The sequence below is a fragment of the Meriones unguiculatus genome, chromosome 18 (assembly GCF_030254825.1).
Source record: "Meriones unguiculatus strain TT.TT164.6M chromosome 18, Bangor_MerUng_6.1, whole genome shotgun sequence".
NCBI classification, from domain to species: domain Eukaryota; kingdom Metazoa; phylum Chordata; class Mammalia; order Rodentia; family Muridae; genus Meriones; species Meriones unguiculatus.
Genome location: NC_083365.1, coordinates 22598113 through 22623569, shown reverse-complemented (window position 1 = coordinate 22623569; position 25457 = coordinate 22598113). Strand labels below are relative to the sequence as shown.

Sequence of the window (25457 nt, the reverse complement as noted above, 5' to 3'; positions counted from 1 at the left end):
GTACATTCAAACACTATTACCTACACAAATGCTTTTGTTGTTGCCATCTCCTGAAATCTACCCTTTGATGCAACACTACTGTAAGGATTAAGTAAACTTTTGTCAACTTTAAAGCACCCACAACCAGCCCTGGCGGCACATGCCTGTTTACATGCCTGTAGCTGTGTGTGGAGGCAGGAAGATTCAAAGTTCAAGGTCACAGTGGGAAATTTATCCAGAGCGTCTCTCAAAAAGTAAATAGACATCAAGCATGATGGCTTATTCCTGTAACCCCAGACCTTGGGAAGCTGAGTCCAGAGGCTACAGAGAACCTGTTTCCAAAAAATTAACTAGCTGGGCATGCAGGTAAATTGTTGAAGTTCTCATCTAGCCTGTATGCAGTCCTGCGTTCAGTCTCCAACACAACGTAGCGATGGAGCATTCCTACAATCTCAGCACAGAAAACCTAAGGATTAAGGTCATTCTTGGCTACAAAGAGTTTGAGGAGTATGAGATCCTGTCTAGAAACACACATAGATATGTGTATATATACGCGCACACTTTTTTTTTTTAAAGCTGAAGTTACCGGTCAAAGTTCCTGGCAAACTACGCAAACGTTTATTCAATTACGAGCCTTCTTTTCTGGAGTCCAATAAACAATACAAAGAGAAAAAAAACTAGAGTGAGTAATTTAACTTTAATTTTTGGTAGTTTTATAAATGTCTGTAATGTATTTGGGTTATATTAACCCGTCTCGACGAGGCCCCCGCCTCCGCCCAACAAAAAGTCCTTTTTTTTTTTTTTCTTTGTTTCACACCTCGCTGAGTCCCACACTGATTTGCTAGCCTCTGGCTCCGTTCTCAGGCTTTATCTTTACTCCAGCTCCTTCACCTCTTCGTCCTACAGAGACCCGAAGAGGCCCGGGCTCCGGAAACAGCCCAACTGCCAAACCGTAGGCAGAGGCGACCTTTCGGACCCGAACCCACACCCACCGCTCAAAGAAAAGTACAGAGCGGCTTCCGCAGCAGTGCATTCTGGGTGACGTAGTCCCGGCCGGCCACACCGCCTCTGGAGACTTGCAGTCATCAGCCTGGCATCAGGAAAGGCCTGGTCAGGACAGTTATCGAAGGCGGGAAGCCTGACCTACGGAAGCCGTCGGCTCCCAGTCGTCCGGTTTGTCCGCCAGGCTCTCGGCAGAAGCGGAAGTAGCCGGGAGGCGGGTCGGAGCAAGGCGTGATGACGTAGCGGGGCGCGGGCGTGCCTGGCCGCGAGGCTTTGGCGGGATTTCTGAAAGTGGCGGTAACAGTTCGCAGTCGGTGCCCGGGCAAAGCCGAGGCGACCCCCGAGTCGCCGCTGCGAGGACCGAAACTCGCTCCCGTTCTTCCTACACTGCCTAACGGAGGAGCTGCGAAGAGGGTTCGAGTCCGGGTGACGGGGCGAGCGTGGTGTTTGCTGCCGGACGGGGCGCGCGGCCCGCGGCTGCGGGACCGGTGAGTGCGAGGCCGCTCGGGCTTCTCCTGCCGACGCTAACCCACTGAGTTCGTTGTGGAGGAAAACCGAACCCTACTTCAGGCTTTGGTTTTGGGTCCCGGGCAGGGTACGAACTCCCGCCCTTAGTCTCCCAAATGCTAGGTTTGCAGACTTTCATGTTCGTTTCTGTGGCCCCAACGCAGGAAGCCGAGAGCCAGAGAGACGCGCTCACAGCTGCTAAATGTTAGGGCCAGGGCCAGCAGAGTCGTGGTTAAAGCGGAGCGTGCTGGCTGGTGTCTCCGGAAAGTGAAGTCGGAGTTCACCTCCTGAGTTCAAGGACTGCATAAGCAGAGTAAAGACTGGGAAATGCAACACGGATTTCTGAAGGGAAGCCTGGCTAGATTTGCCACATCTATCCTGTAATCCTAGCACTCGGGCGAGGTAGGAGGATGGCAGTTTCAAGGCCAACCTGAGCTACGTATGGAGGAGCATGTCTCAGAAAAAAAAAGTGAAGTAGAGGGCCTGGACAGATAGATGGCTCAAATTCCGTTCCCAACAGCCACAGGATGGGTTACTACCATCCGTAACTCCAGTTCCCGGGGATCCAGTGCTGCCTTCTGACCATAGAAGCCAGGCGGGTCTGTGATACACACATGTATGCCGGCAAAACACTCACGCAACAAAAACCATCTAAGAGGAACTTTCAAAACTTAGTAATAAAGTGAAGTATTAAAAAGCCACAAGCTGTATACATAAATTATTATAAAATGAATCAATCTGTGTAATCACCACCTTAAAGAGAGGTGGCTCGGTGGTTAAGAGCATTGATTACTTTTCCGAAGGACCTGGGTTCAATTCCCAGCACCCATGTGCTGTAACTCCAGAGGAGCTGACACCCTCACACAGACGTACAGGCAGGAAAACCACAAAGGCACATGAGATAAAAATGTTGAAAATGTTGCCCCTCTTTAAAAAAACAAAAAACCCTCCATTATCCTTCTTGTCTTAATATTTCCCCCTCACCTTGATGGCTAAAGAGTGATATCAAATACTCTTCACTCACTTGGCCCACTTTTACAAAATGTTTAGGCAGGGTCTGTCTATAACCCAGAAGCTGGTCCGGAACTCCAGGTTCTACTATCTCTGCTTCCTAGGTGCTAGGACTACAGGAAAGTGTCACCATGCAGACCATTTTTTTGTTGTTGTTTTTATTTATTGTTTTGATTGAGGGTTTTGCTGTTTGGCCTAGGCTGGCATTGAACTCACTCTCCTGATTTCTCCAGTGCATCGTTGCCTGTTTTTAAATTTCAGGTAAATGTACTAGTAGTATTGAATGTTTAATTGTTTCACGTGCTTGCCAACACTTGATTATTTTTTTAAATAATTTACTTTATATGTAATGTTATTTTGTCTGCATGTACGTCTGTGTGAGGGTGTCAGTTATGGACAGTTGGGAGCTGCCATACGCATGCTGGGAATTGAACCCAGGTCCTCTGGAAGATCAGTGCTCAACCACTGAGCCATCTCTCCAACCCCAACAATTGATGTGTATATAGTAATATGAACTTTGGAGTGGGTGTGGGGACTGCTTTTAGAAATAGTATTACTATACAGTTCAGCCTGTCCTTGAACTTGTGATAGTCATTTGTTCATGTTTTGGGTTATAGAGATACCTTCCTCTTAAATGTGATTTCTGTTCTTTTTTTTTCTTCTTTCTGATTTGAATGACTTCTATATGTTTGTATTCTGATTATCCACCTCTAATTGTATATGTGGCAGATATTTTCTCTACTGTTACGATTTGACTTCCCATGTTTTTGTTTTTCGAGACAGGGGTTCTTTTTGTGGCCATGGCTGTAGACCAGGCTGGCCTCAAATTCACAAAGATTCACCTGACTCTGCCTCGCTGAGTGCTGGGATTATAGGTGTATGCCACTGCACCCAGTTGACTTTTCATGTTCTTCATGTCTTTAATGGATAGAAGTTTTTCTTTTTTTGTTGTTGTTTTCTTTTTTTGTTTTGAGATAGCATCTTAGGTGATCCAGGCTAGTCTCAAACTTGCTACATAACAGAGGATGGCCTTGAATTTCTAATCTCCTTACAAACCTCCTAACTGCTGAGATTACAGACATGAATACCATGCCTGGCTTTATGCAGTGCATAGCATCAGACCAGGGCTTCATGCTTGGTAGGCAAACACTGTATCAATTAATTTACAATACCAGAGCCCTAAGTTATAACTTCAAATGTAGTCAGAGCTACAGGTTTATTTTAATTATTATTTAACCTGTTCTGGGATCTGAATTCCATCTTTGGTGCTGAAAGTCAACTAAATATAGTCAGTTTCTTGTTTGTTTTGCCGTGCTGAGGATTCAACCCAGTGCCTCGTTTTTGTGTGCTAGACAGGGCCTGTACCATAGGCTGCTATGTTTCCAGCCCATGTTTTCCTATTAGACTGTTGCTGCTTTGTGTATCTACCTCAAGAATTCCCTTATTCCAAAACCATGAAATTATTCTGTATTTTGAAATTTTACTCACTATGTACTATAGGAAGGCTTGGAACTTGATGTCTTATAAAAGTATGTCTTAGCTGGGCATGGAGGTGCACACCTGTAATCCCAGCACTCAGCAGAGGCAGGTGGATCTCTGTGAGCTCAAGACTAGCCTGGTCTACAAAGTGAGTCAGGACAGCCACGGATACACAGAGAAATTCTATCTCAAAAGAAGAAAGTAAAAAAATATTTTTTAAAAAATCTCTTTTGAATAAGCTATCCTTGGCTGCATACAACCTACAGCTCTAGGTTAGACACATCTGTTTTGTTTATTCTTTAAGCTTATTTTTATTTTATGTGGACGATTGTTTTCTCTGTAAGCATGGCATTCATGTCCGGTGCCTGCGTGGTCAGAGGAGGGTGCTGGATCTCTTAGAACTGGAGTTATAGGCAGGAAGTTCCATGACTGTGCTGAGAACGGAGCCTGGATCCTATTCAAGAGCAGCAGTTGCGCTTAAACAGTGGCTAGGTGGGGCCAGCTGCAATTCTTCAGTGGTGTGTCCGAAAACTAATCTTGCCATTTTTGTTGCCCCAGACAGAGTATTTTTATAGTGTTCACTCATACTGATGCCTCTTTGTATCTTTTAGAAATGGCCATGCAGATGCAGCTTGAAGCAAACGCAGACACTTCCGTTGAAGAAGAAAGCTTCGGGCCACAACCTGTTTCACGGTTAGAGGTATGTTCGCAGTTGCTAAGTCTTTGCTTACAATGCTCTAGTACATTTATCTGCCTAATGGAACAAATGAACCTTTACAGAAATTAAATTGGGGTTCCAGGAGGTTGTCCGTTTCTACAGAACAGCACAGGATTGTTGCTAAACATGTCTGGTCAAGTCTCTCTTGTCAGTTCTCTTTCTACTCTTATTTTCTCCCTCAGAACTGAACTTTAGACACTAAGATCCCATGATGGAATCTTCTGCACTACACTAACTATGAAAATGCTGATCGGTGGCACACACCTGTAATCCCAGTGCAGTGGCAGGCAGATCTCATGAGTTCAAGGCCAGTCTGGTTTACAAAGTGAGTCTAGGACAGCCATGACTACACGGAGAAACCCTGTCTTGGAAAAAAAAAAAAAAAAAAACAGAATGCTGATGGGAGAATTAGTGATATAACTCAGCAATGCATGTAGGACACTCTCTGGCTGTTGTTAAGCAGGCTGAAAGGTATGGGGTTGTTGAGACAAAAGACCCCGTTCTATTTTAGGAGTTAACATTAAGAATACTGAACATTAGCTGGTATGGTGACTCGTAGCTGTAATTATAGCAGTTGGAAGGCTGAGGCTGGAGAATTCTGTTGGAGGCCAGCCTGGTCTGCAATAGCAAGGTCCAGGATCTATCTAAAAAACTAAACAAACTGCAAAAAAAAGCAGTAGTGGCAGAACAAACAAGAGGGTTGGAAATACGGCTCTGTATAACAAGAGGGTTGGAAATACGGCTCTGTGGGTAAAGTTCACACTGTGCAAACAATGAAGACCTAGCACCCATAAAAGCCAGGCAGAGTGGTATATGCCTGTATTCTTAGCACGGAGGAGGTAGAGATAGGACACTGGGGCTTTTTGGCCAGCCAGTCTAGGCAATCAGAGTCAGGTATAATAAGAGACTCTGTCCCCCAAAATAATGTTAAAAATGACTGAGGCAGACGTCTGGCCTCTATACGTGTACATACAAACTAACACACACATGAGTACATGCACATATACCACACACAAAGGGAAACAATAGCAGGTACTAATTTTGTACAATATTTCTGCCTGTTACACAAAGGGCCTTGTGGGAGGGAACACCTTGATTTTCTGCGTCAATTTGTATAATTTTCCAATCTACCCAAACTTCAAGACTCTGGAAACTACTTAAATGAGCTGAGCTTGGTGACACTTGCTTCCGAGATGGAGCAAAAATCATCAGGAGTTCCAGGTTATCCTTTTACAGGTTTGGGCTGCATGAGACCCTCTCTCAAACTCTGTGACACTGCTTTTCTTCTTCCACCTTCATGGAAAGTTCACGGCCATAACTTTTTTAAAGATTATTTCTATGTATTTGTATAAGCCCATGTGGGTGGGTGCTCATACCCAAGGAGGCCCAAGAGGATGTCAGATCTATTGTAACCAGGAATTAGAGGGGTCTGGGAACTGAATTCCAGTTCACTACAAAAGCAACAAGCATTCTTAACCACTGAGTCATCTCTCCAGCTCCCATAATGATAAGACTTTTAAAGACAATGGGGCTACTTCTATACAGCCAAAGTTTAATAGATTTGTTTAAATATATTGAAATGAAAGATTCTTGGAGGAAATGGTGCTAGGTAAATAATTTTAGTTTCCAGCTCTTCATTTTAAATGTGCAAAAATGATTATTATCTCTAACAGGTTGTATTGTCTTTAGATTATTTGATTCATCTGTTGGTTTTTTTGTTTGTTCTTTTATTTTTTATTTTTCCTTTTTCTTTTTAGACAGGGCCCTGACTGTCCTGGAACTCACTATAAAGGGCAGGGTTGTCTAGTCCTCCTTTTTTTTTTTCTTTGAGACAGATTCTCACTATGTGCTCCTGGCTAGCCTGGAACTTACTATGTAGAGCAGGCTAGTCTCATACAGATCCACTGCCTCTCTGCCAAAAGTTTAACGTGTATGCTGGCTAGTTTTATGTCATCTTGATACAAGCTATAATCATAGAGAAGAGAGAACCTTAACTGAGATAATACCTCCATTAGGTCAGGCTTCAGGCAAACCTGTAGGGCATGTTCTTAACTAGTGATTGATGGGAGGGCCCAGACCACTGTGTGTGGGGCCACCCCTTTTAGCTGGTGACCCTGAGTCTTACAGGAAAGCAGGCTGAGCAAGTCATAGAGAAATAGGTATTCCTCCATGGCCTATGCATCAGCGCCTGTCCCCAAGTTCTTGTCCCTGTGTGAGTTCCTGTCCTGATTTTCTTCCGTGATCAACAGTGATGTGGAAATGTAAGCCAAATAAACCTTTCCCTCCCCAAATCGCTTTGGTCATAGTGTTTATCATAGTAATAACCCTAAGACTATGAGTGTTTTGCCTGCATCTGTGTATATCCACCATGTGAATGCCCGGTAGTTGTGGAGGTCAGAGAGGACGTGGGAATCCCCTGGAACTGGAGTTAACAGGTGGTTGTGAGCTGCAGTTCGTGTTCTGGATACTAAACTTGGGTCCTCCTCAAGAACAACAAATTCTCTTAACTGCTGAACTACCTCTATATGCTGAACATCCCCCATAGTGTTTTAATGCTTTTGGTTTTGCTTTTTAGTAGTGCTAGGCTTTGAACCTGGGGCCTTCCTGTATTCACAGCAAGTGTGCTGGTTTTTAATCAGCATGACACAGCCTAGAGTCAGCAGAGAAAATGCCTTCATCAGATTCACCTGTAGTCAAGTCTGTAGGGACAGTTTCTTAATGACTGATGTGGAGGGCCCAGCACTGTGGGTAGTACCTCCCCTAGTGGTGTTGTCCTGGGTTGCATACAAAAGCAAACGGAGGACGCCATTAGGCACAGCCATTAAGCAGTGTTCCTCCATGGTCTTTACTTCTTCCCTTCAGGACAGACTGCTGTCTAGTGAGAAGAACGCTTTCTCCTCAAGTTACTTCTGTTGCTATTATCACAGCAGTTGAAAGCAAGCTGGTACAGCAATTGTACCAATGAGCTTCACTCTTTGGCCTAGTTATCTGTTTATTTTAGGACAAGGTCTCATGTAGCCTAGCATGGCCTTGAATTTTTGTGTAGCTGAGGATAACCTTGATTCCTAATCCTAGTTTCACCTCCCAAGTGTTGGGATTATAGGCATATACCAGCATTCCTGTTTTTTGTGTTGTGTTTTTTTTTTTAATGTTTTGATATATATGTGTGTGTGTGTGTGTGTGTGTGTGTGTGTGTGTGTGTGTGCTTAGATTTCATGAATGTGCACCACCTTTGTATGTGCCTAGTGCCCACAGAGGTCAGAAGTGAGCTTCGGATCCCCCTGGAACTGGAGTTACAGGCAGTTCTGAGAACCCAGCTGGCCTGAAAGACATTGTGTAGCTGAAATATATGCTGCTATGCCTATTTCCCATATACCCCTTTTGGGGTGACTTTTTTTTTTATAATTAGCATTAAGTGTGTATAATAATGTGTTATGTTTTCTACATGTATATAATGCATTTTTGGTCATAATCACCCCTGTTACTTTCTCTTGTCCTCCTCCTACTGATCCCCTTTCTCTTCCCAGCCAGTTCCCCATCTTCCATGTTTTTGCTTGTTTGTTGGCCCCGTGAATTTAGTTAGGGTTGCTTACATGAGCTTAGGTGTATGTGTGTGGGGGGAGGTATTTACAGTAATAATGGCAATTATCAGTGGTTATATTGCTGAAGAAAATGCTCCCCCTTTCTCTAGGAACTGTTACCTATGAACAGCTCCAGGGAGTTGGGGGCAGAGGCCAATGAGCTCCTATCTACCATTTTCCCATCTAAAAAATTTATTTATTGTTTTGAAGAAATGATTGAAAAACACTGGGTTAAAGCTGTTCAAGGTCACAAAGGTCATTTCTGAGTCATAGTACAAAAGGTTAGGATTTACTCATTTTTTAAATTTTACTTATATTTTTCAAGACAGGGTTTTTGTGTGAATCCTGGCTGTTGTAGAGCTCAGTCTGCATACCAGGCTGGCCTTGACCTCAGAGATCTGCCTGCCTCTGTCTCTCCCTAGAGCTAGGGTTAAAGGCCTGTGCCGCCACTGCCCAGTTGATGGTTTGTTATTTAGTAATTTATGTGTAATGAAACTTTACGGGGGTTTTACAGATCTAAGTTATCTTCAAATATCTCTGAAGTGTGATATACATGTCAGACAGGAGGCCTGAGTTTATTTGTTGTTTTCTTACAGCAATGTGGCATAAATGCCAATGACGTGAAGAAATTAGAAGAAGCTGGTTACCATACAGTGGAGGCTGTTGCTTATGCACCAAAGAAGGAACTAATAAATATTAAGGGAATTAGTGAAGCCAAAGCCGACAAGATTCTGGTAAGTGAATAATTAGTATGAAATGATATATCCTTAAAGGTTGTTAGCCTTCTTTCATTCTCTTGTCATCTTGCTTCAGTTTTTATCTTAACTCCCAATTTCCTGTAGGAAACTGCAGTCTTGTAGGGTTTGAAATAAATACTGCCAAAAACACATTCCCAGCAGTGGTTGTTGTGCGCCTTATCGTCTTGAATGTGATTCCACCTCAGAGATATTTTTAAAATTATTTTGTTTTATGTTTATTAGATGTTTTGTTTGCATGCGTACCTGTACACCACATGCTTCTTCAGACGGTAGAAGAAGGTATTCGGTCCCCTGGAACTGGACTTACAGATGTGTGTGAGCCACCATGTGGGTGCTGGGTATTAAACCTTAGTCCTCTGGTAGAGCAAGTACTCTTGAGCCATTTCTCCAGCCCAAAAAATATGTTTACTATATATGCAGCCAATAAAACAATTTTGAAGAATATTGATGTCACACTAAGGTGCAAGCCTGTAGTTCAAGTGACTATGAGGTCGGTGACAGGAAGTTGGAGGCTAGTCTCTGCTTTAGAGTCTAGCCAACTTGAGCACCATAGGCCAATATGGGTAACTTAATTGAGACCCTGCCTCAGAAATAAAAAGTAAAGAGAGGCTATATACATGGCTCAGTGGAAAGTACTTGCCTACCATGTGTTAGGCCCTGATTAATTATCAGTACCACCAGAAAGTGAGAGAATGATATTGGTAAAATGATATTAAAAGGCAGATGAGAATTGGGATTGTAGCTAATAGCCTATAATAATATGTAATATTTCATCATTACATTTTCATAATGCGTATATAATGCATCTTAATCATACTTCATCACCCTCAGTTTTCTCCTTACTCTGATCTCATTCCTCCCCACTAGACAAGCTTCTACTTCTAATGGCCTTTAGGGCTTGGGGTGGTGCGTGAATTTCACAAAGGTTGCTTTCAGGGATGCAGTACAGGTTTGTTCATAGTAGCTTCACTATAAAGAAAACTTTTCTTTCCCCGTTAACCATTAACTTCATACATCTAGGAGTGGAGCTGGGGCCACATTAAAATGTGTGTATTTTGTATGTGTGTATAGAGCACGCACTAGGGATAGATACACTAAAATATTAATGTCGTTATTTCTGGATGGTAGGAATATGAGCTGGATATTGTTTTATTTTTGTTTTGGGGCTGGGAATTGAACCCAGGACTTCATATATGCTTCAGTGTGTGCTCTGCTATTGATCTGTGCTTCGGCCTTTATTTTCTTTCATTTTAAAATGTTATTTATTTTATGTTTATGAGTGTTTTCGCCTGCATATGTATATATGCACCACATGTGTGTTTGCTGTTCATAGCAGCCTGAATAAATTGGCTCCCCAGACTGGAATTACAGACATTTGTGAGCCAACTTGTAGGTACTGGGAGCCAAACCCAGTCCTCTGCAAGAACAGCAAGTACTCTTAACCACTTCGCCATCGCTCCAGTTCCTGTCATTTTCCCCCCCTTACAGTATTCTAACATGTCTACATTTTGCATAATAAACATCTTTTGCTTTCAAAGCACAAAACTATTTTATTTTTTAATTATTAAAGTCCCATAATCAAATTCCAGTATGCATACTCAATCACTTAATTTATCACTTAATTCCTATCATGTGCTTAGATTTTTTTTTTTTTTTTTTTTTTTTACTACAACAAATGACATGATTTTACTGATCTGGGAATAGTGGAACATACCAACACTTAGAAGGCTGAGGCAGGAGGATTGCCTGGTTCAAGTTCATCCTAGGCAAGCCTGGGCTACAGATCTTAACTTTAAAAAACAATAGAAAATTACAACTAGGTGTGGTGATACGCATCTAAAACCTCAGCCCAGGACAACAGAGTTTTATATTGAAGAAAGTTTAGGATGTATAAGGTCCTGTTTCAGAAATACATGAAAACAAATTACTGGTATAACCGTCTCAGTTGTATATGGGACAGTAATCCAATAGCCCTTTTTAAGGATTTGGTGCTGCTACAATTGTTTAGACAGGGTTTTATGTACTTCAGTGGCCTCAAAGAAGCTATAAACAGCTTTAAACTGGTCATCTTCCTGTTTTTACCTCCCTGCTTCTGAGAGTACAGGGGTATACCATCAGACCTGTTTTATGTAATGCTAAAAGTGAGCTCAGGGCCTTAGGAATGCTAGGTGTGAGCCACAACCACATCCCATCTCTCATATATCCTTATTTTGCCTCTTAAGGCACCATGAAATAATACAGAGTCAGTATTTTTTGTCTTACATATAAGGAAATCAGTCAAATGATAATACAAAAAGTGATTTGAAATATGCAAAATACTGTAGGCTTAGATGCTATTTTCTGTCACCTTTGCTTTTAGACATACTATGAGTTGAAGTCTGGTAATGACCATGGTTTCACTTGATATTGGCAATAGAAACCCTTGAGGATGTCTGATTGACTATATTTGAGCCTGAGAGAAGCATAGCATTTAGTTTTACAGTAACTTATGTTTATAAAATAGAACGTACACAGTGTAGGAAATTTTTGACTGAAGTATTAATCATATCTATATGTTTAGAAAATAATATAAATTAAATGGGAGTGCGTGAGAGAAGTTTTAAATTTACAAGTTCAGTTTTAGGGAGATACCTTTATTTTTAAAATGCTGTCACGCAAGCATGAGAGCCTGAGTTCAATCTTTAATACATAAAAAGCTATGAAGGGTGGTATGAATTTATAATCCCAGTCGCACTGGAGAAGAGACAAGTAACCCCAAAGCTCAAATGGTCAGCCAACATATCCTACTTGGTAAATTCCAGGCCCCAGTCAGAGACCCTCTCTTAAAAAAACAATGTGGATAGCTGGGTGTTGGGGGAGCGAGCCTTTAATCCCAGTACTCAGGAGGCAGAGGCAAGTGGAACTCTGTGTTCCAGGACAGCCAGAGCTACATAGTGAGATCCTGTCCCAAAAATTAAAAAAAAAAGGAATTGAAGGCAAGCATGGTGATGCATACCTGAAATTTCAGTGGTCTAGATTTTTGTGGATTATGGTATTAGTAGGGGCCTTTTCCAGCAGGTGTCTTAGCCAAATAATTGACACAGAGACCTATTAGATTTATTCAATAAGTTTAAAGCTCTATACCTGGGCAGATATTCATACATTCTAACCCAAATCTGCTAGTCTGGTTACCTCTCAGCCACATGCCCTTTTACTTGCCATCTGAGTCTTACCTTAGCCTTCCGCTGTCACTCTCTCCTCATGGAGAACTTTTCCTTCCTCATGGTGATTTCTCCTCCCCTCTCTGGTCTCTACCTGAGACCTCCTGACTGGCCACAGTCCGGTCTTCTGACTCCTCTGCACAGTTATTGGCTAATCCTCTTCTTTATTAACCCATCAGAGATAATTAGGGAGCAATTTTTACATAACATTGAGACAGGAGATTCTTCATAGAAATGACAATGCCCACGTCCAGACTGCAGTCAGGGCACAGGAATCAGCACCTGAATACACAGCACACAAGACCATCCCTCAACAGGGTTTCTGTAAGTTAATGTGTTTGATTGTTTTGTTTTTAAGTTTTGAAAGATTTTTTTAATATTATGTGTGTTTTGCTTGCCTGTATGTATGTGCACCATGTCCAAGCCTGGTGCCTGCAGAGGTCAGAAGGCGGCTGTGGGTCCCCTGGCACTGGAGTTTTTGGGTGATTGTGAGTTACATGTGGGTGCTGGGGACTGAATCTGGGTTTTCTGCAAGAACAAGTGCTCTTAACCGTTGTGCCAGCTCTCTAGCCTCTGGATGTATGGTTAGTTGTTGTAAAGATTTATTCATTTTTAAATGTATGAGTGTTTTGCCTGCATGTATTTAAGTGCACTTTGTGTATGCCTGGTGCCCATGGAAGCCAGAAAATGGTGCTGGGTCTCCTAAAACTGAAGTTATGGACAGTTAAAAGCCGCCATGTGGGTCCTCTGCAAGAACAGCAAGTACTTTTTACCACTGAGCCATCTCTCTAGACTCCTTAGTTTTATTGTCCTATTATATTAATGATTTTTTTCAACCTAAAGTATAGATTTTGTTGCTAAGGTAAGGTATAATGTTATTTGGATGTACTTGGAAAATAAGTAATAAAGAAAAAGATCTGGACTGGCATCCCTGTTTTACAAGGCAGGATGTCAAGGGATGACAGAACAGGAAATAAGGTATAAAGACATGCATGGTACACGTCCTCTTTAGGCTCCTGTGGTGTTGCAGCCCTGTCATCTCAGCACAAAAAATGTTTTCCTGTGGTGTTCCTGGGCCTGTCTTACAATACATGTAGGTTGAGCATCTCCAATGCAAGAATAAGAGATGAAATGTGCAGAATTTTTTAACAGAAATCTGATACTCAAGGTTCATATTTTGGTATATTTAATGAAGGATGTTCAGTTGGTAGTCTAACCAAGTACTCCAAAATCTACAAAAATCATAGTCTGAAGCATTTTGGGTCCAAAATTTTCCAGATTCTTTACCTGTGTTACCTTACTAGTTTAACTTTTTTTATTTTTTCTAGACTGAGGCAGCTAAATTAGTTCCAATGGGTTTCACCACTGCAACTGAATTTCACCAACGGCGGTCAGAAATCATACAGATTACTACTGGCTCCAAAGAGCTTGACAAACTGCTTCAAGGTAGAGTAATCCCTTGTGCGCCTATTTAAATCCTAATGAACACATCTTGTAGGTCAGAAAAGAACCGGAATATTAGTGTAAAAGTCATGGTAGGTGAATATGGTGAATTGGCATAAAAAGTGAGAATAGTAGGTTTCTTCAGAGCTTGACTGGCTGATTCTGTGAGTTTGCTTTTATAACGTTTTTTTTTCGGTGTTTTGGTTTGGTTTGGTTTTGGTTTTGATTTTTTTTCTTGTGTTGGCAGATCTCACATTCAGGCTCATTTGCATGTATTTGGATTATAGGAATGCCAGCTTTCTCATTCTCATAGATACTGTATTACAGTTGGGAAAGGTGATAACATTGGAGAAGGTTAGGTAAAGAGTTCCTAGAACTTTCCTGTATTTTTCTTTGTAACATCTACAAATCTAACATTTTAAAAAATAAATAATTTTTATTTTTTAATAATTTTTTTGGTGGTTTTAGGAAATGAATCAGGAGCTGAAGGTATCATTAAATTCCTGATCTTCCTGCTCCTATCTCCCAAGCATTTTTAGATTATAGGCATTAGTTAGTCATGCTGGCTCTGTTGTTTTGGTTTTGTTTGTTTGTTTTCAAGACAGGATTTCTCTGTGTAATAGCCCTAGCTGTCCTGAACTCAATTAGTAGACCTGCCTGGCCTCCAACACACAGAGATTTGCCTGCTTCTGCCTCCCCAAGTGCTGGAATTACAGGCATGCACCACCGCACCAGGCTTCTGATTTATAAAATACAAAAATTACCTGTAAATTAGATCAATTTTGGTTTGGTTTGGTTGAAACAGTGTCTTGCTTTGTAGCTCTGAGTATAAATTAAATAGTTTAATCTTTATTGTATTTAAAGAATAAGTTTCCTGTGTTTAAGGAATAAGTGTGATTATATATAATATAAATATGTATGCAAGTACAAAATATATATTTGTTTTAGTCTTAACACAAGATTGAAAATTTGACCGGTTGGATACAGTGGAGGAAGGCAGAGAGATAGCTCAGCAAGTGGTTGCCTTACAACCCTGATGACCTGAGTTCGATCCCTGGAACCCACAGTACATGGAGATTACCCATTTTTCAGAGTTATCCTCTGGCCTCCATGTGTGAGCTGTGACACATGCCTGCCCACACTCAGACATCATAGATACAGTGCTAATAGTAACAATTTAAAAACCAAAGACATATGGGAAAGGATTGTGCTGAGAGACTCATGTCCTTTACCACTGAGCTATACTTCCTGCTACAAAGCACTCTTTGTTAAATACTACTCAGTATAGCATATACTAGCATGCATTCATTCATTCATTCATTTGCTGTATGACGTCAACTAGCCTGGAACTGACTATAGACTGGGGTGGCCTGGAACTCACAGAGATACTCCTGCCTCTGTTTCTTGAGTGCTGAGATTAAAGGCATGTACCACCTTCTCTGACTGGTTTTGAACTTTTGAAAACCTAGTTGTCCTCATTGTTGAAAAGTGAAAGTTTGAACTGGATGGTGGTGTCACACACTTTTAATCCTAGAACTCAGGAGGCAGAGACAGGTGGATCTCTGAGTTCTACAGGGCAAGCTCCTGGCCAGCCAAGGCTAAATAGAGAAACCCTGTCTCAAAAAAAAAAAAAACAAAAAGGAAAGAAGAGAGGCTAGAGAGATGGCTCAGCAGTTAAAAGCACTGGTTACTCTTTGAGAAGACTGGAGTTTGATTCCCAGCATCCACATGGTTGCTCGAAACCACCTATAACTCCAGTTCCAGAAGATCTGACAAACGCATAGTAGACTAAATGCCCAAACACTCAAAGCGAGGCTGTGGTGGTTCACGCCTTTGATCCCAGCACTCTGGAGGCAGACGCAGGTGGATCTCTTGAGTTCAAGGACAGCCTGTTCTACAAAGTCCAGTACAGCCAAGCCTACACAGAGAAACCCTGCCTAAGGGGGGGGGGGCGAACGGGACGGGACTGCAGAAGCTGCTTGTCAGCTTTTCATGGTTGAGTTCTATAATTTGATTATGATAGCAATTACGTGAAGCTATACATGGAGTAAAATTGCCGACAAATGAACATATAAAACTGGAGAGATGTGAACATACTGAGGATTGAATGTCAGATTTTATTGTAAAATTAACACTGGGGAGACCAGAAGATGAGAACCTCTTATGTACAAAACAAATTTATTATTCTTATTGTTTGTGATATTGGGAATTTAATCTAGGGCTTTTTCTTTTAAGCAAGCATTCTACCATTGAGCTACATGTCCAGACCCAGGGTCTTAATATATTGTGAGGGCTGGTCTTGATCTTTCAATGTTGTCCAGACAGGCCTTGAACTTTTTATCCTCCTGCGTCATCTTCCCACAAAGCTGGCTTAGAGCTGTATACTAGTGGGGCTAGCCAAAAAAGAGAGAAAGAAAGAATAGAAATTAACAAATTGCTGATTACTGAAAATGATAGTTTTAAATTATGGAAACATTTATGTGCTCCAAGAACATTTCTGTGATTAGAGTTTTTAAACAGTTATTTTATGTGAGATATTGTTTGCTTTCATAGGTGGAATTGAGACTGGATCTATCACAGAGATGTTTGGAGAATTCCGAACTGGGAAGACACAGATCTGTCATACATTGGCTGTAACATGCCAGGTGAGTTGTTGGGTTCAGTCTAATCAGATCAGAAAGTGTTGTTTGACTCATGATATCTTCAAAGATCTGTTAGGATGGGCACAAAAGGTACTTTCTCTAGAATTCCAGAGCTAGTTAGAAGATATTTCCTACTGAAAATCATTTCACATCATAAAAACTTTCAAATGACTGATTAAAAATATTTTCTACCATTTCTTCTTCTAGATTTACCTGCTCTTTTTCATTCTCTAATTTATATTTATTTATATATGGATGAGTGTTCTGCTTGCATGCGTTTGTGTGCGCCATGTTCATTCCTGCTGTCCCACCACTATTACCCTGAGCAGTAGTTGTGAGCTGACATGTGGGTGCTGGGAATCAAACCCCAGTTCTCTAGAAGAGCAGCCTATGGTCCTTAACTGATAAGCCATTTCTCCAGCCCTGCAGTCTACACTTTATGTCTCAAAAAGTATATATAACAATAATAACCTGACATGATTCATTAAACCCTGTATCTGGTCTTTTTAAATAGAAATGTTTTTTGGTTTTTTGTTTGTTTATTTGTTTTTCTAAATTATTTGTTTGTTTCTGAGACAGGCTTTCTCTGTGAAGCCTTGGCTGTCCTGGTTTCACTTTGTAGACCAGGCTGGCCTCAAACTCACAGAGATTCTCCTGCCTCTGAGTCCTGGACTTACAGGCGTGTGCCACCTCTCCCTGCTTTCTCTATAATTTTTTACTTTGTGTGTGTGGTGCACATACGTATGTCTGGAGGGGCATATGCATATGCACTCTCAGATACCAGAAAGTACCCGATATCTTCCTCTGTTACTCTCCACCTCATTCCTTTAAGGCAGGGTCTCTCCCTGGACTTAAAGCTTTTGGTTTTTGGCTAGACTGGCAGTCAGCAAGCCTGGATTATAATTCATCTTTGTTTTTTATAGCACTGGGATTACAGGTTTCTTTGAGACCACACCTCAGTTGTAAAATTGGTTCTGAAATCCAAGTTCAGGTCTTCAAGATTGTAAATAAGCACTCTTGACCATTTCTCTAGTCCCCTTCCTCTTGTTTTGATAAGACATTCATGAAGACCATCTATTGTTGCTATGGAAACCCTGTATGCCATACTAATTCTTTAAAATACAAACAGGCTGGGCAGTAGTGGTGCACACTTTAATCCCAGTAGAGGGAAGGGAAAGGCAGTCTAGATCTCTGAGTTCCAGGACAGCCTGGTCTACAGAGCAAGTTCTAGAACAGCCCTGGCTACACAGAAAAACCATGTCTCAAAAAAAAACTAATTAGATTGATAAACAGACAGACAGATAGATTACAAACAGAATCCTAGCCTGGGAATGTTTATTAAGTAGTAAGATTAACACTGAAAAGTCCTAAATAACATTCTGAGTGCTCAACAGCTATAGATCTTTGTTATTTTTTTTTCCAGAGAATGCTAATTCATTAATAGAACAGTTTCATGTTCGTCTGTTGTAGTAAATAAAAGTGTGTTGGGCTATATATTGTTTATTATTCTCCTAAGATTATTACAGTGGTATTATCTAACCCACTATCACAAATAATAAGACACAGACATCTGTTAGATTTTATAATTGCCTTATGTATCTTGGCCCAGACATATTTCTGCCTACTGTGCCATAGTAACTTCACCATTCATTCACCTCCCAGCTCCTATCCAATACCATCTGCCTTAAACATCTTCATCTGGTCTACCTTCCACCCATAATTCCAAGGTATTTGCTTATATTTTTCATCTTGGTGTTTTCTTCATCCATGCCATCCTTGGAGTCCTTCGTCTTAGCCCACATGGTTCCTTCTCCATGCTAACTAATCATGGCATTGCTCCTACCTCCTCTTTTCCTGTCTCCTTCCTGAGATTCTTCTGTCCTCCAAAAGCCCAGTAACCTTAGCCATGCTTACTCCATTCTGACCTGCCCAGGTATAGGCCATTTAATCAACCAATCAGATATGTCTTAGGCAGGTTTACACAACAAAGATAGGTATATCCCAGGGAGTAACCACATGTTGAGGGTCAGCATCAAAATAACTCCTAACATTAATCTAAGAGCTGGGACCAGAAATATGAGAGAACATTAAGAGTATTACTTAAATTCCAACATTATCTGTTATCATTGTTAAGATTTTCTCAACCTAATGAAATGAAACTTCACTGTATTATCTATAACTTAAATTCTAGAACATTTCACATCTGTCCAAGAATAAATAAATGTGTGAAGAATTTATATCACAGCATTATAAAAATAGCAAAAGTGAAAACCAACATGTATCTCTATAATATAGAGAGGAATTACAGTACTAAATATTCATGGAAAACTTTTAACTTAGCTAAGCGTGAGGATGCTAATCCTAGCGCTCAGGAGATCATTTGAGGCCAGCATAGGCTACTCGGGGGAACTCTGAGCATCAACCACTGAAACAACAACCGCCTACTAACTTAATAATGTCTGCATCTCTACCTTCTTCCTTTGAGACAGAGTCTCTCCTTAAACCTGGAACTCACTGGGTTTGTTGTTGTTGCTAAACTGGTAGTCAGCAAGCTCACGTGATAGCTTCTCTCTCTGCTTCTTGCCACACTGCATTACAAGTGCCTTAGCCACCATACTCAGGATGGATGGGTTTATTTTGAGGCAGGGTCTCATGCTGCCAGAGCTGGCCTCAAAGTTCCTAGGTAGCTGACCTTGAACTCCTGATACTCTTCATGTGTGACATTAGAGATAGGGGCCATCATAGCTGACCTTTGATCAGTCTTAACACTCAGTTTTATCTTGTACTTTGGACTGTTTCAAAGCAGTCCAACGCAGACAAAACACTGACTTTATGTGCTTTATGTCTGTTTTAACTGCTATTTCTATCAAAAGAGTACACCTTGTTACCTCTGGTTGTCATCTTTTTTTGTTTTAATGTGCATGTATGTTTGCCTGTGCATGAAAGCCAGAATATCATGCTGGACCCTGGGATTAGAGTTACAGGGTTTTGAGTCACCAGATAGGTTCTGGGAATGAAACACGTGTTCTCTGGAAGTACAGGCAGTGCTCTCAACCACTGAGCCATCATTACAGGCCCTGCGCTGTTTTCTCTTCTCTTTTAAATTGCTTGTTTGTTTGTTGTTGTTTTATGTGTTTTGCATGCACGTATATCTGTATGAAGATCTCAGATCCCCTGGAATTTTATAATACAGCATCTGTGTATGTTTTAACCCTTATTTGGCGTGATGGAAATTAGATTTATCATAGGGAGCTTAGCAACTGTGTCAGAAGAGTAGTTGTTTCCACTGTTCCTTTTTTTTTTTTCCCCCTCTAGCTTCCCATTGATCGTGGTGGAGGTGAAGGAAAGGCCATGTACATTGACACTGAGGGTACCTTTCGCCCAGAAAGGCTGCTAGCAGTGGCTGAGAGGTAGGTCACTAAATTAAAATATGTTTAACCTTTTAGCAGATCATTTTAGCAAGGTTAATTTTCCTGGAAAGTATCTCATTACTCTACACCCCAGCTGTGTGATTTGAAAGAAAACCTCAATAACGGAAAATATTCTTCCCTCAGCGGTCTGAAGTTCTTAGGCTTAATAAAAAGCAAGATCCAGCTGTGTTGCAGGATACGTGAAACCAGAGATTGTGTTGTTATTGGAAAAACCTGTCTTCAGTTGTGTTGTGGGTCAGCCCTAGCACACACCTTTAATCCAAAAACAGGATTAAATGAAGTCAACCCTAGGCCAAGGGCAGCGCAAGCAAACAGTTGACAGGGAGTGAACATGGGGGGGGGGACAGTAACAGGAAGTCAGGAAGATAGACGCATAGGAAGTGGGAGGGAGGGACATTTAGTTTGAGGGTTTTTGAGGTGTGGGGAAGGAGTGTGCTTTCTTTTGGGACCTTGGATGAGGAGGAACGTCAGCTGGGTGCTTTCTCTGCTTCTCTGAGCTAGCAGGCTTTCACCCCAGCATCTGGTTCCTGAGTTTATTGGTAACATTGAATATTTGAGATTTTGTTAGAAACAACACAACTATATATTGTCTTCCAGAGAAACACTTTAAAGACAGGTTGAAAACAAAAGGCTTGAAAAGATAACATGATCAGGAACCTTAAGAGAAATTAAAAGACTACAGCAGCTCCCCCCAAAAAATACTACCAAAGATGAGAAAACACTTGTTCTATAGACCAGGCTGTTGTCAGATTCACAGAGATCTGCCTACCAAATGCTGGGATTAAAGGCTGTGCTACTGTGCCACCTGGCTACCAGTATCTTTTAATATCCAAGAGTACATCACTAAATTGATATTATTTGGACTCTATAAATCATATCAAAATTCTAGCAAGCTGTTTTGCAAATTGACAAATTTATGTGTAAAAATCTAGAGATTTATTTATTTATTTAGCTTATTTTATTGTTGGTGTGCATGTTGTGGGGTGTTGCCTGCATGTGTCTGTGTACCATCAGGGGCCAGAAGAGAGTACTGGATATCTGAAACTAGAATTTTGATGAATATTAATAATTGTGAGTTGCCATATGAGTGCTGAGAATTGAGCATAGGCGCTCTACAAGAGTAGCCACTCTTCTTAAACCCCTGAGCTATCTCTTTAGCACAAGTCCTCAACTTAAAATTCATAAAACTACAGTAGACATTCAGATGATTATGACTCAAAAAAAAGTTGTGCAGTTAAGGATATAGTGGTAAAGTATTTTATCTATCATGCATGAGACCCTAAGTTCGATTTTTCTGTACTGAATAAAAAAGGTATGTGTGGGGAGATTCACTCAGTAGGCATACTAACAACAGACAGGCAGACATACCTCTGTGAGCTGAAGGCTACCTTAGTGTGAAGGCTATAAAATGAGACCCTGTCTCAAAAAAAACAACAAATAAGTCAATAACTAAGAGCGTTTATATATAGTTATTTATATATTTATATTTAGGTAGTGGTAACAAAGTTGAAAAATACAGATCATTCTATAAAAATGGAAGATATATGATTTGCTCTTTTTAAGTGCAAAAGAAAATAATCATTGAGGCATAAGAAGTATTAGGTGTCATTCTTTTAACATAATGAATCTTTAAGTGGTTTGTTATCTTTGTTTATCCTAATTCTGACTGTAATTCTTGGCTTTTCAGGGTGAATGTTGTTACCTCAGACTTGGAAATTTCTTGTAGTTAGGAGGCCTCAGAGAGTAAATTTGATTTATCCTTAGGTTTCACTTCTAGCTTAAAATAATTGGTGCTATCATCTCTGTATATGGCTTGCCTTATTATACTGTAATAGAAAGGGAATTATATTTATGGGTCTTAAAGCCACTAGGGATGCTACTTACGTATTTGGGTCATAGAAATATTAGGTATTAATTTTTCTCCTGCCTGAGTTCTGTCTGCAGCCTAAAAATCTCTTTTTCTAGATATGGTCTCTCTGGCAGTGATGTCCTAGATAATGTAGCATATGCTCGAGGGTTCAACACAGACCACCAGACCCAACTCCTTTATCAAGCGTCAGCCATGATGGTAGAATCCAGGTATGTGTTCATGAAGACATTAACTTTGTCCCCACAGCCCTTTCCCTGAACCTAGGTAGTCGTTTGAATAGAAATAGAGAGATTTAAATTTTAGGGTTTGTTTTCTGTTTGTTTTTTACATAGGCTCTCTCTGTGTAGTCTTGGCTGTCTTGGAACTCATATAGACAAAGCTGGCCTCGAACACACAGAGATCCTCCTGCCTGTCTCCCCAAGTGCTAGGATTAAAGGCATGCACTACCATGGGAGGGGCATTGTTGTTGTTTTGTTGGGGTTTTTTTGTTTGTTTGTTTTTTAACAAATAGTGGTAATTTGTTTTTGTCTTTGTTTTAATTAAAGATTTGTTTTTACTCATGAGTGTGTTTCTGTGAATGTATGTTGGGATAACTATATAGGTCAGAAGAGGGTATCAGATCTCCTGAGCTGTGGTTACAGCTACCCAATAAGGATGCTGGGAAACAAACTTGGATCTTCTGAAAGAGCAGAGAGTACTCTTAGCAGCTGAGCCATCTCTCCGGCCCCAAGTTCTTTTCTTTAAAAAATACTTTTTATGTGTATTTTGTGTGTTATACGTGTTCATGTTATGCGTACAGACACATTTATATGTGAGTGCACATTATGGAGTGGCTCACATGTGCAGGTAGAAGACCACTTTGATCATCAGTTAATCACTTTCCACTTTTGTTGGCACAGCATCTCTTCATCGTTCACTGCTGTGAATGTCAGGCTAGCTGGTCCACAGGCTTCTAGACACCCTTCCCATCTCGCTGTGGAAGCACTGAGGTTGCAACCATATTCTACCTCGGCTGGTTTTACATGGCTCTAGGATTCACACTCAGATCCTCCCACTTACATAAGTACTTTACCCACTGTATCACCTCCTCTGCCTTTAGTTCTCATTTTGACACTTATGCTTTATGATTTCAGTCACATGGCTAATAAAAAAAAAATGAAGCTATGGCTGGAGACCCTGTGTTTAGTCTCAATATTGTAAAAAATAAACAAACAAACAAAAAAAAAACACCAGAGCTTCTTTTGGTCAAATCTGCCAAAACCAAAACAGACGATACTCACCAAAAGGGTAGCTTGGATTAGACATTTTATAAACATTTAGTGTGTGTGTGTGTGTGTGTGTGTGTGTGTGTGTGTGTGTGTGTGTTTGTGTTTGAATTAGGAGGTCGGTGTCTGTGACTCATGCTTTATCTTAGGGGGACTAAGGCAGGAGGATCATAAAGGTCAGGACAACTTGAGCTGCATAAGCAACAAGTCCCAGTCTCAGAAAGAAGAAAAGTGGAAAACACAATACATGTAACATTTCAGGTGGGGAGTAAGGGAGAAGAATTTGACGGAGATTTGTGTTTCTTGTAGGTATGCACTGCTTATTGTGGATAGCGCTACTGCCCTCTACAGAACCGACTACTCAGGTCGAGGGGAGCTTTCAGCCAGGCAAATGCATTTGGCCAGATTTCTGAGGATGCTGCTGAGACTTGCCGATGAGGTAAGCAATAGAAAAGAAACCAAGAAGGCTTACTTTCATCGGCTGTAAATTCCAGGAGTCTTTTGACAGTATCGGTGCCTTATATTATCCAAGATGAACATTAGTTAGCCATGGCTTTGTTGTGTGCATTAAGGTTTTTGGATGTTTGTGGTCACAAAACTGACATTCTTTCCCTCATCAGTTTGGTGTAGCAGTGGTAATCACCAACCAGGTAGTAGCCCAGGTGGATGGAGCAGCCATGTTCGCTGCAGATCCTAAAAAACCCATTGGAGGAAACATCATCGCCCATGCATCAACAACAAGGTGAGGTGACAACAAGGTTTGTTTCCTGAAGTGGATGTCAGTACACTGTGATCCAGACATAAAGAGAACACAGTTCCACTTAAACCCTATTAAAACTCTGCAGTATTGACACTTGGGAAGCCTCACTAACTTTGTCCTCCTTTGGTTGATACAAGTGTTTGCTTGCTGCTGGAGAGATGGCGTCGTGGTTACGAGCATGTACCGCCACTCCTGTAGAGAACCTGAGTTCAGTTCCCAGCAACCCCATCATGTAGCTCACAACCTCTCCAGCTCCAAGAGATCCAACAAGTCTGGGTTCATGTGCACAGACCCTCCTACAGACACAAATACCTACATGTAATTAAAAATCTCTCAGTTATGAAAAAGGATACATGAATAGTTGATATGGCTCCCTAATTATAAAATGTTTCATTTGTAGAGCTTTTTTTTTTTTTTTTTTTTTTTTGGCGGGTAGGGGGGAATGATATTTTGTTGTGTTTTGTTTCCAGACAGGGTTTCTCTGTGAAGCCTTGGCTGTCCTGTATTCACTTTGTAGACCAAGCTGACCTTGAACTCACAGATCTGCCTGCCTCTGCCTCCCAGAGTGCTGGGATTACAGTAGTGCACCACCATGCCTGCTCATAGAACTTTTCAATAAGAAAGTCATGGCAGAAATAGATTCCTCCAAGTTGGAGGCAGACTAAAGACACTAAAATGTAAAGATTCTAAAAATCCTTTTAGGAAAATATCTTATGTCTGAAATAATTAGTTCTGTCATAGGAGTAGAATTGCTTATAACTTCATGTTTTGTCTGTGTCTTTGGGTCAGGCTATACCTGAGGAAAGGAAGAGGGGAAACCAGAATCTGCAAAATCTACGACTCTCCCTGTCTTCCTGAAGCTGAAGCTATGTTTGCCATTAATGCAGATGGAGTGGGAGATGCCAAAGACTGAATCATTAGGGCTTCTTTCCTGGGATAAGGTTTTAAATGCTGTCTAGCCTAATGAACAGGACTGCTCCCTGGGCTTCTTCATCCTGTTGCGACTGCCAGGACATGGCTTCTGGGAAAACAACTATTGTATCAGCTTTCTGGTGTCAAACAGGTCAGTATTCAAACTGATCTGAAATGTTTATTTCTTCTATAGTATATTAATAACTGATTTTTTTTTTTTTTTTTTTTTTTTTTTTTTTTTTTTTTTTTTTTTTTTTTTTTTGGTGTTTGGAGTAGAGTCTTGTGTCTCCAAGGGAAGTAAAGCTGGAAAGATCTAAGACTTTTGTAACAGTGAGAATGGGTGCTTTTACACATTCTTTTTCTCTAAGTAAGATGCAAACTTTAAAATTATATGCCTGAACTGTCATGTAATTTTTTTTTTAAATTATTTTTTGGTTAAGCAGTCTTCTTGCATGTGGCATGCTAGTCTCTATCAGCCCTTCAGGACATGCTTGTTATTCAATTACTAAGACTTCACTTAAGCCAGTTCGTTCCACAGCTGCTAATAAAGTAGTTGTGTGCAGTGACTGTGTTATTTATTGGAGATATCCTAGTGAAGACTGAATATTGCAAAATAGGGTTTCTGTAACATCTTTTGGTACTGAGTAGTTATGATCAGATGCTATAATTTAAAGATGTGAACACTAAAGAAAGCCCTACTACATAAGTCTTGTGATTCAGAGGTCTAACATTGCCGAAATGATTCTACTTTAAGAGTATTTCCAAAAACCGTGGTCTCCTTTTTTAGTTCTTAAGCCTTATTAATAAAAGAATTTCAAAAACAGATTTAGAAGGAAGCTCAAAATCAATTTTATACAAGTTTGAGACAAAAGCAATGGACTAGGTAAGCTGAAAATGCT

At 40.7% G+C, this 25457-nt stretch overlaps 2 protein-coding genes across 3 annotated transcripts in view; one reads left to right on the top strand and one right to left on the bottom strand.

Annotated features, from left to right (window-relative positions):
- Positions 1–654: 654 nt before the first annotated feature.
- Rad51 (RAD51 recombinase) lies at positions 655–25381 on the top strand. Of its 2 annotated transcripts, XM_060371845.1 has the most exons (11): positions 655–1469; positions 2699–2760; positions 4590–4678; positions 8874–9011; positions 13564–13681; positions 16232–16323; positions 19636–19730; positions 21717–21830; positions 23196–23325; positions 23507–23628; positions 24436–25381. In XM_060371845.1, the coding sequence occupies exons 3-11, from the start codon at positions 4592–4594 to the stop codon at positions 24557–24559; spliced, it is 1020 nt and encodes a 339-aa protein (XP_060227828.1). In that variant the 5' UTR covers positions 655–1469; positions 2699–2760; positions 4590–4591; the 3' UTR covers positions 24560–25381. The 2 variants fall into 2 exon arrangements, with proteins under 2 accessions (XP_060227828.1, XP_021496266.1); XM_021640591.2 differs by lacking the exon at positions 2699–2760 and having other exon boundaries at positions 656–1469.
- Rmdn3 (regulator of microtubule dynamics 3) overlaps positions 15872–25457 on the bottom strand; it is a 28012-nt gene continuing 18426 nt past the window's right edge. Inside the window, exon 13 of the mRNA XM_060371844.1 lies at positions 15872–16071. Coding sequence (XP_060227827.1) covers positions 16063–16071 — 9 coding nt within the window. The 3' untranslated portion in view covers positions 15872–16062. The remainder of the gene's footprint in view (positions 16072–25457) is intronic.

Excerpts from the sequence above, each read along its gene's own strand:
- Rad51 (XM_060371845.1), top strand. The coding sequence starts at position 4,592 with ATGGCCATGCAGATGCAGCTTGAAGCAAACGCAGACACTTCCGTTGAA. Across the intron at positions 4,679-8,873 it reads AACCTGTTTCACGGTTAGAG|CAATGTGGCATAAATGCCAA; the intron begins GTATGTTCGCAG and ends GTTTTCTTACAG. Across the intron at positions 13,682-16,231 it reads GCTTGACAAACTGCTTCAAG|GTGGAATTGAGACTGGATCT; the intron begins GTAGAGTAATCC and ends TTGCTTTCATAG.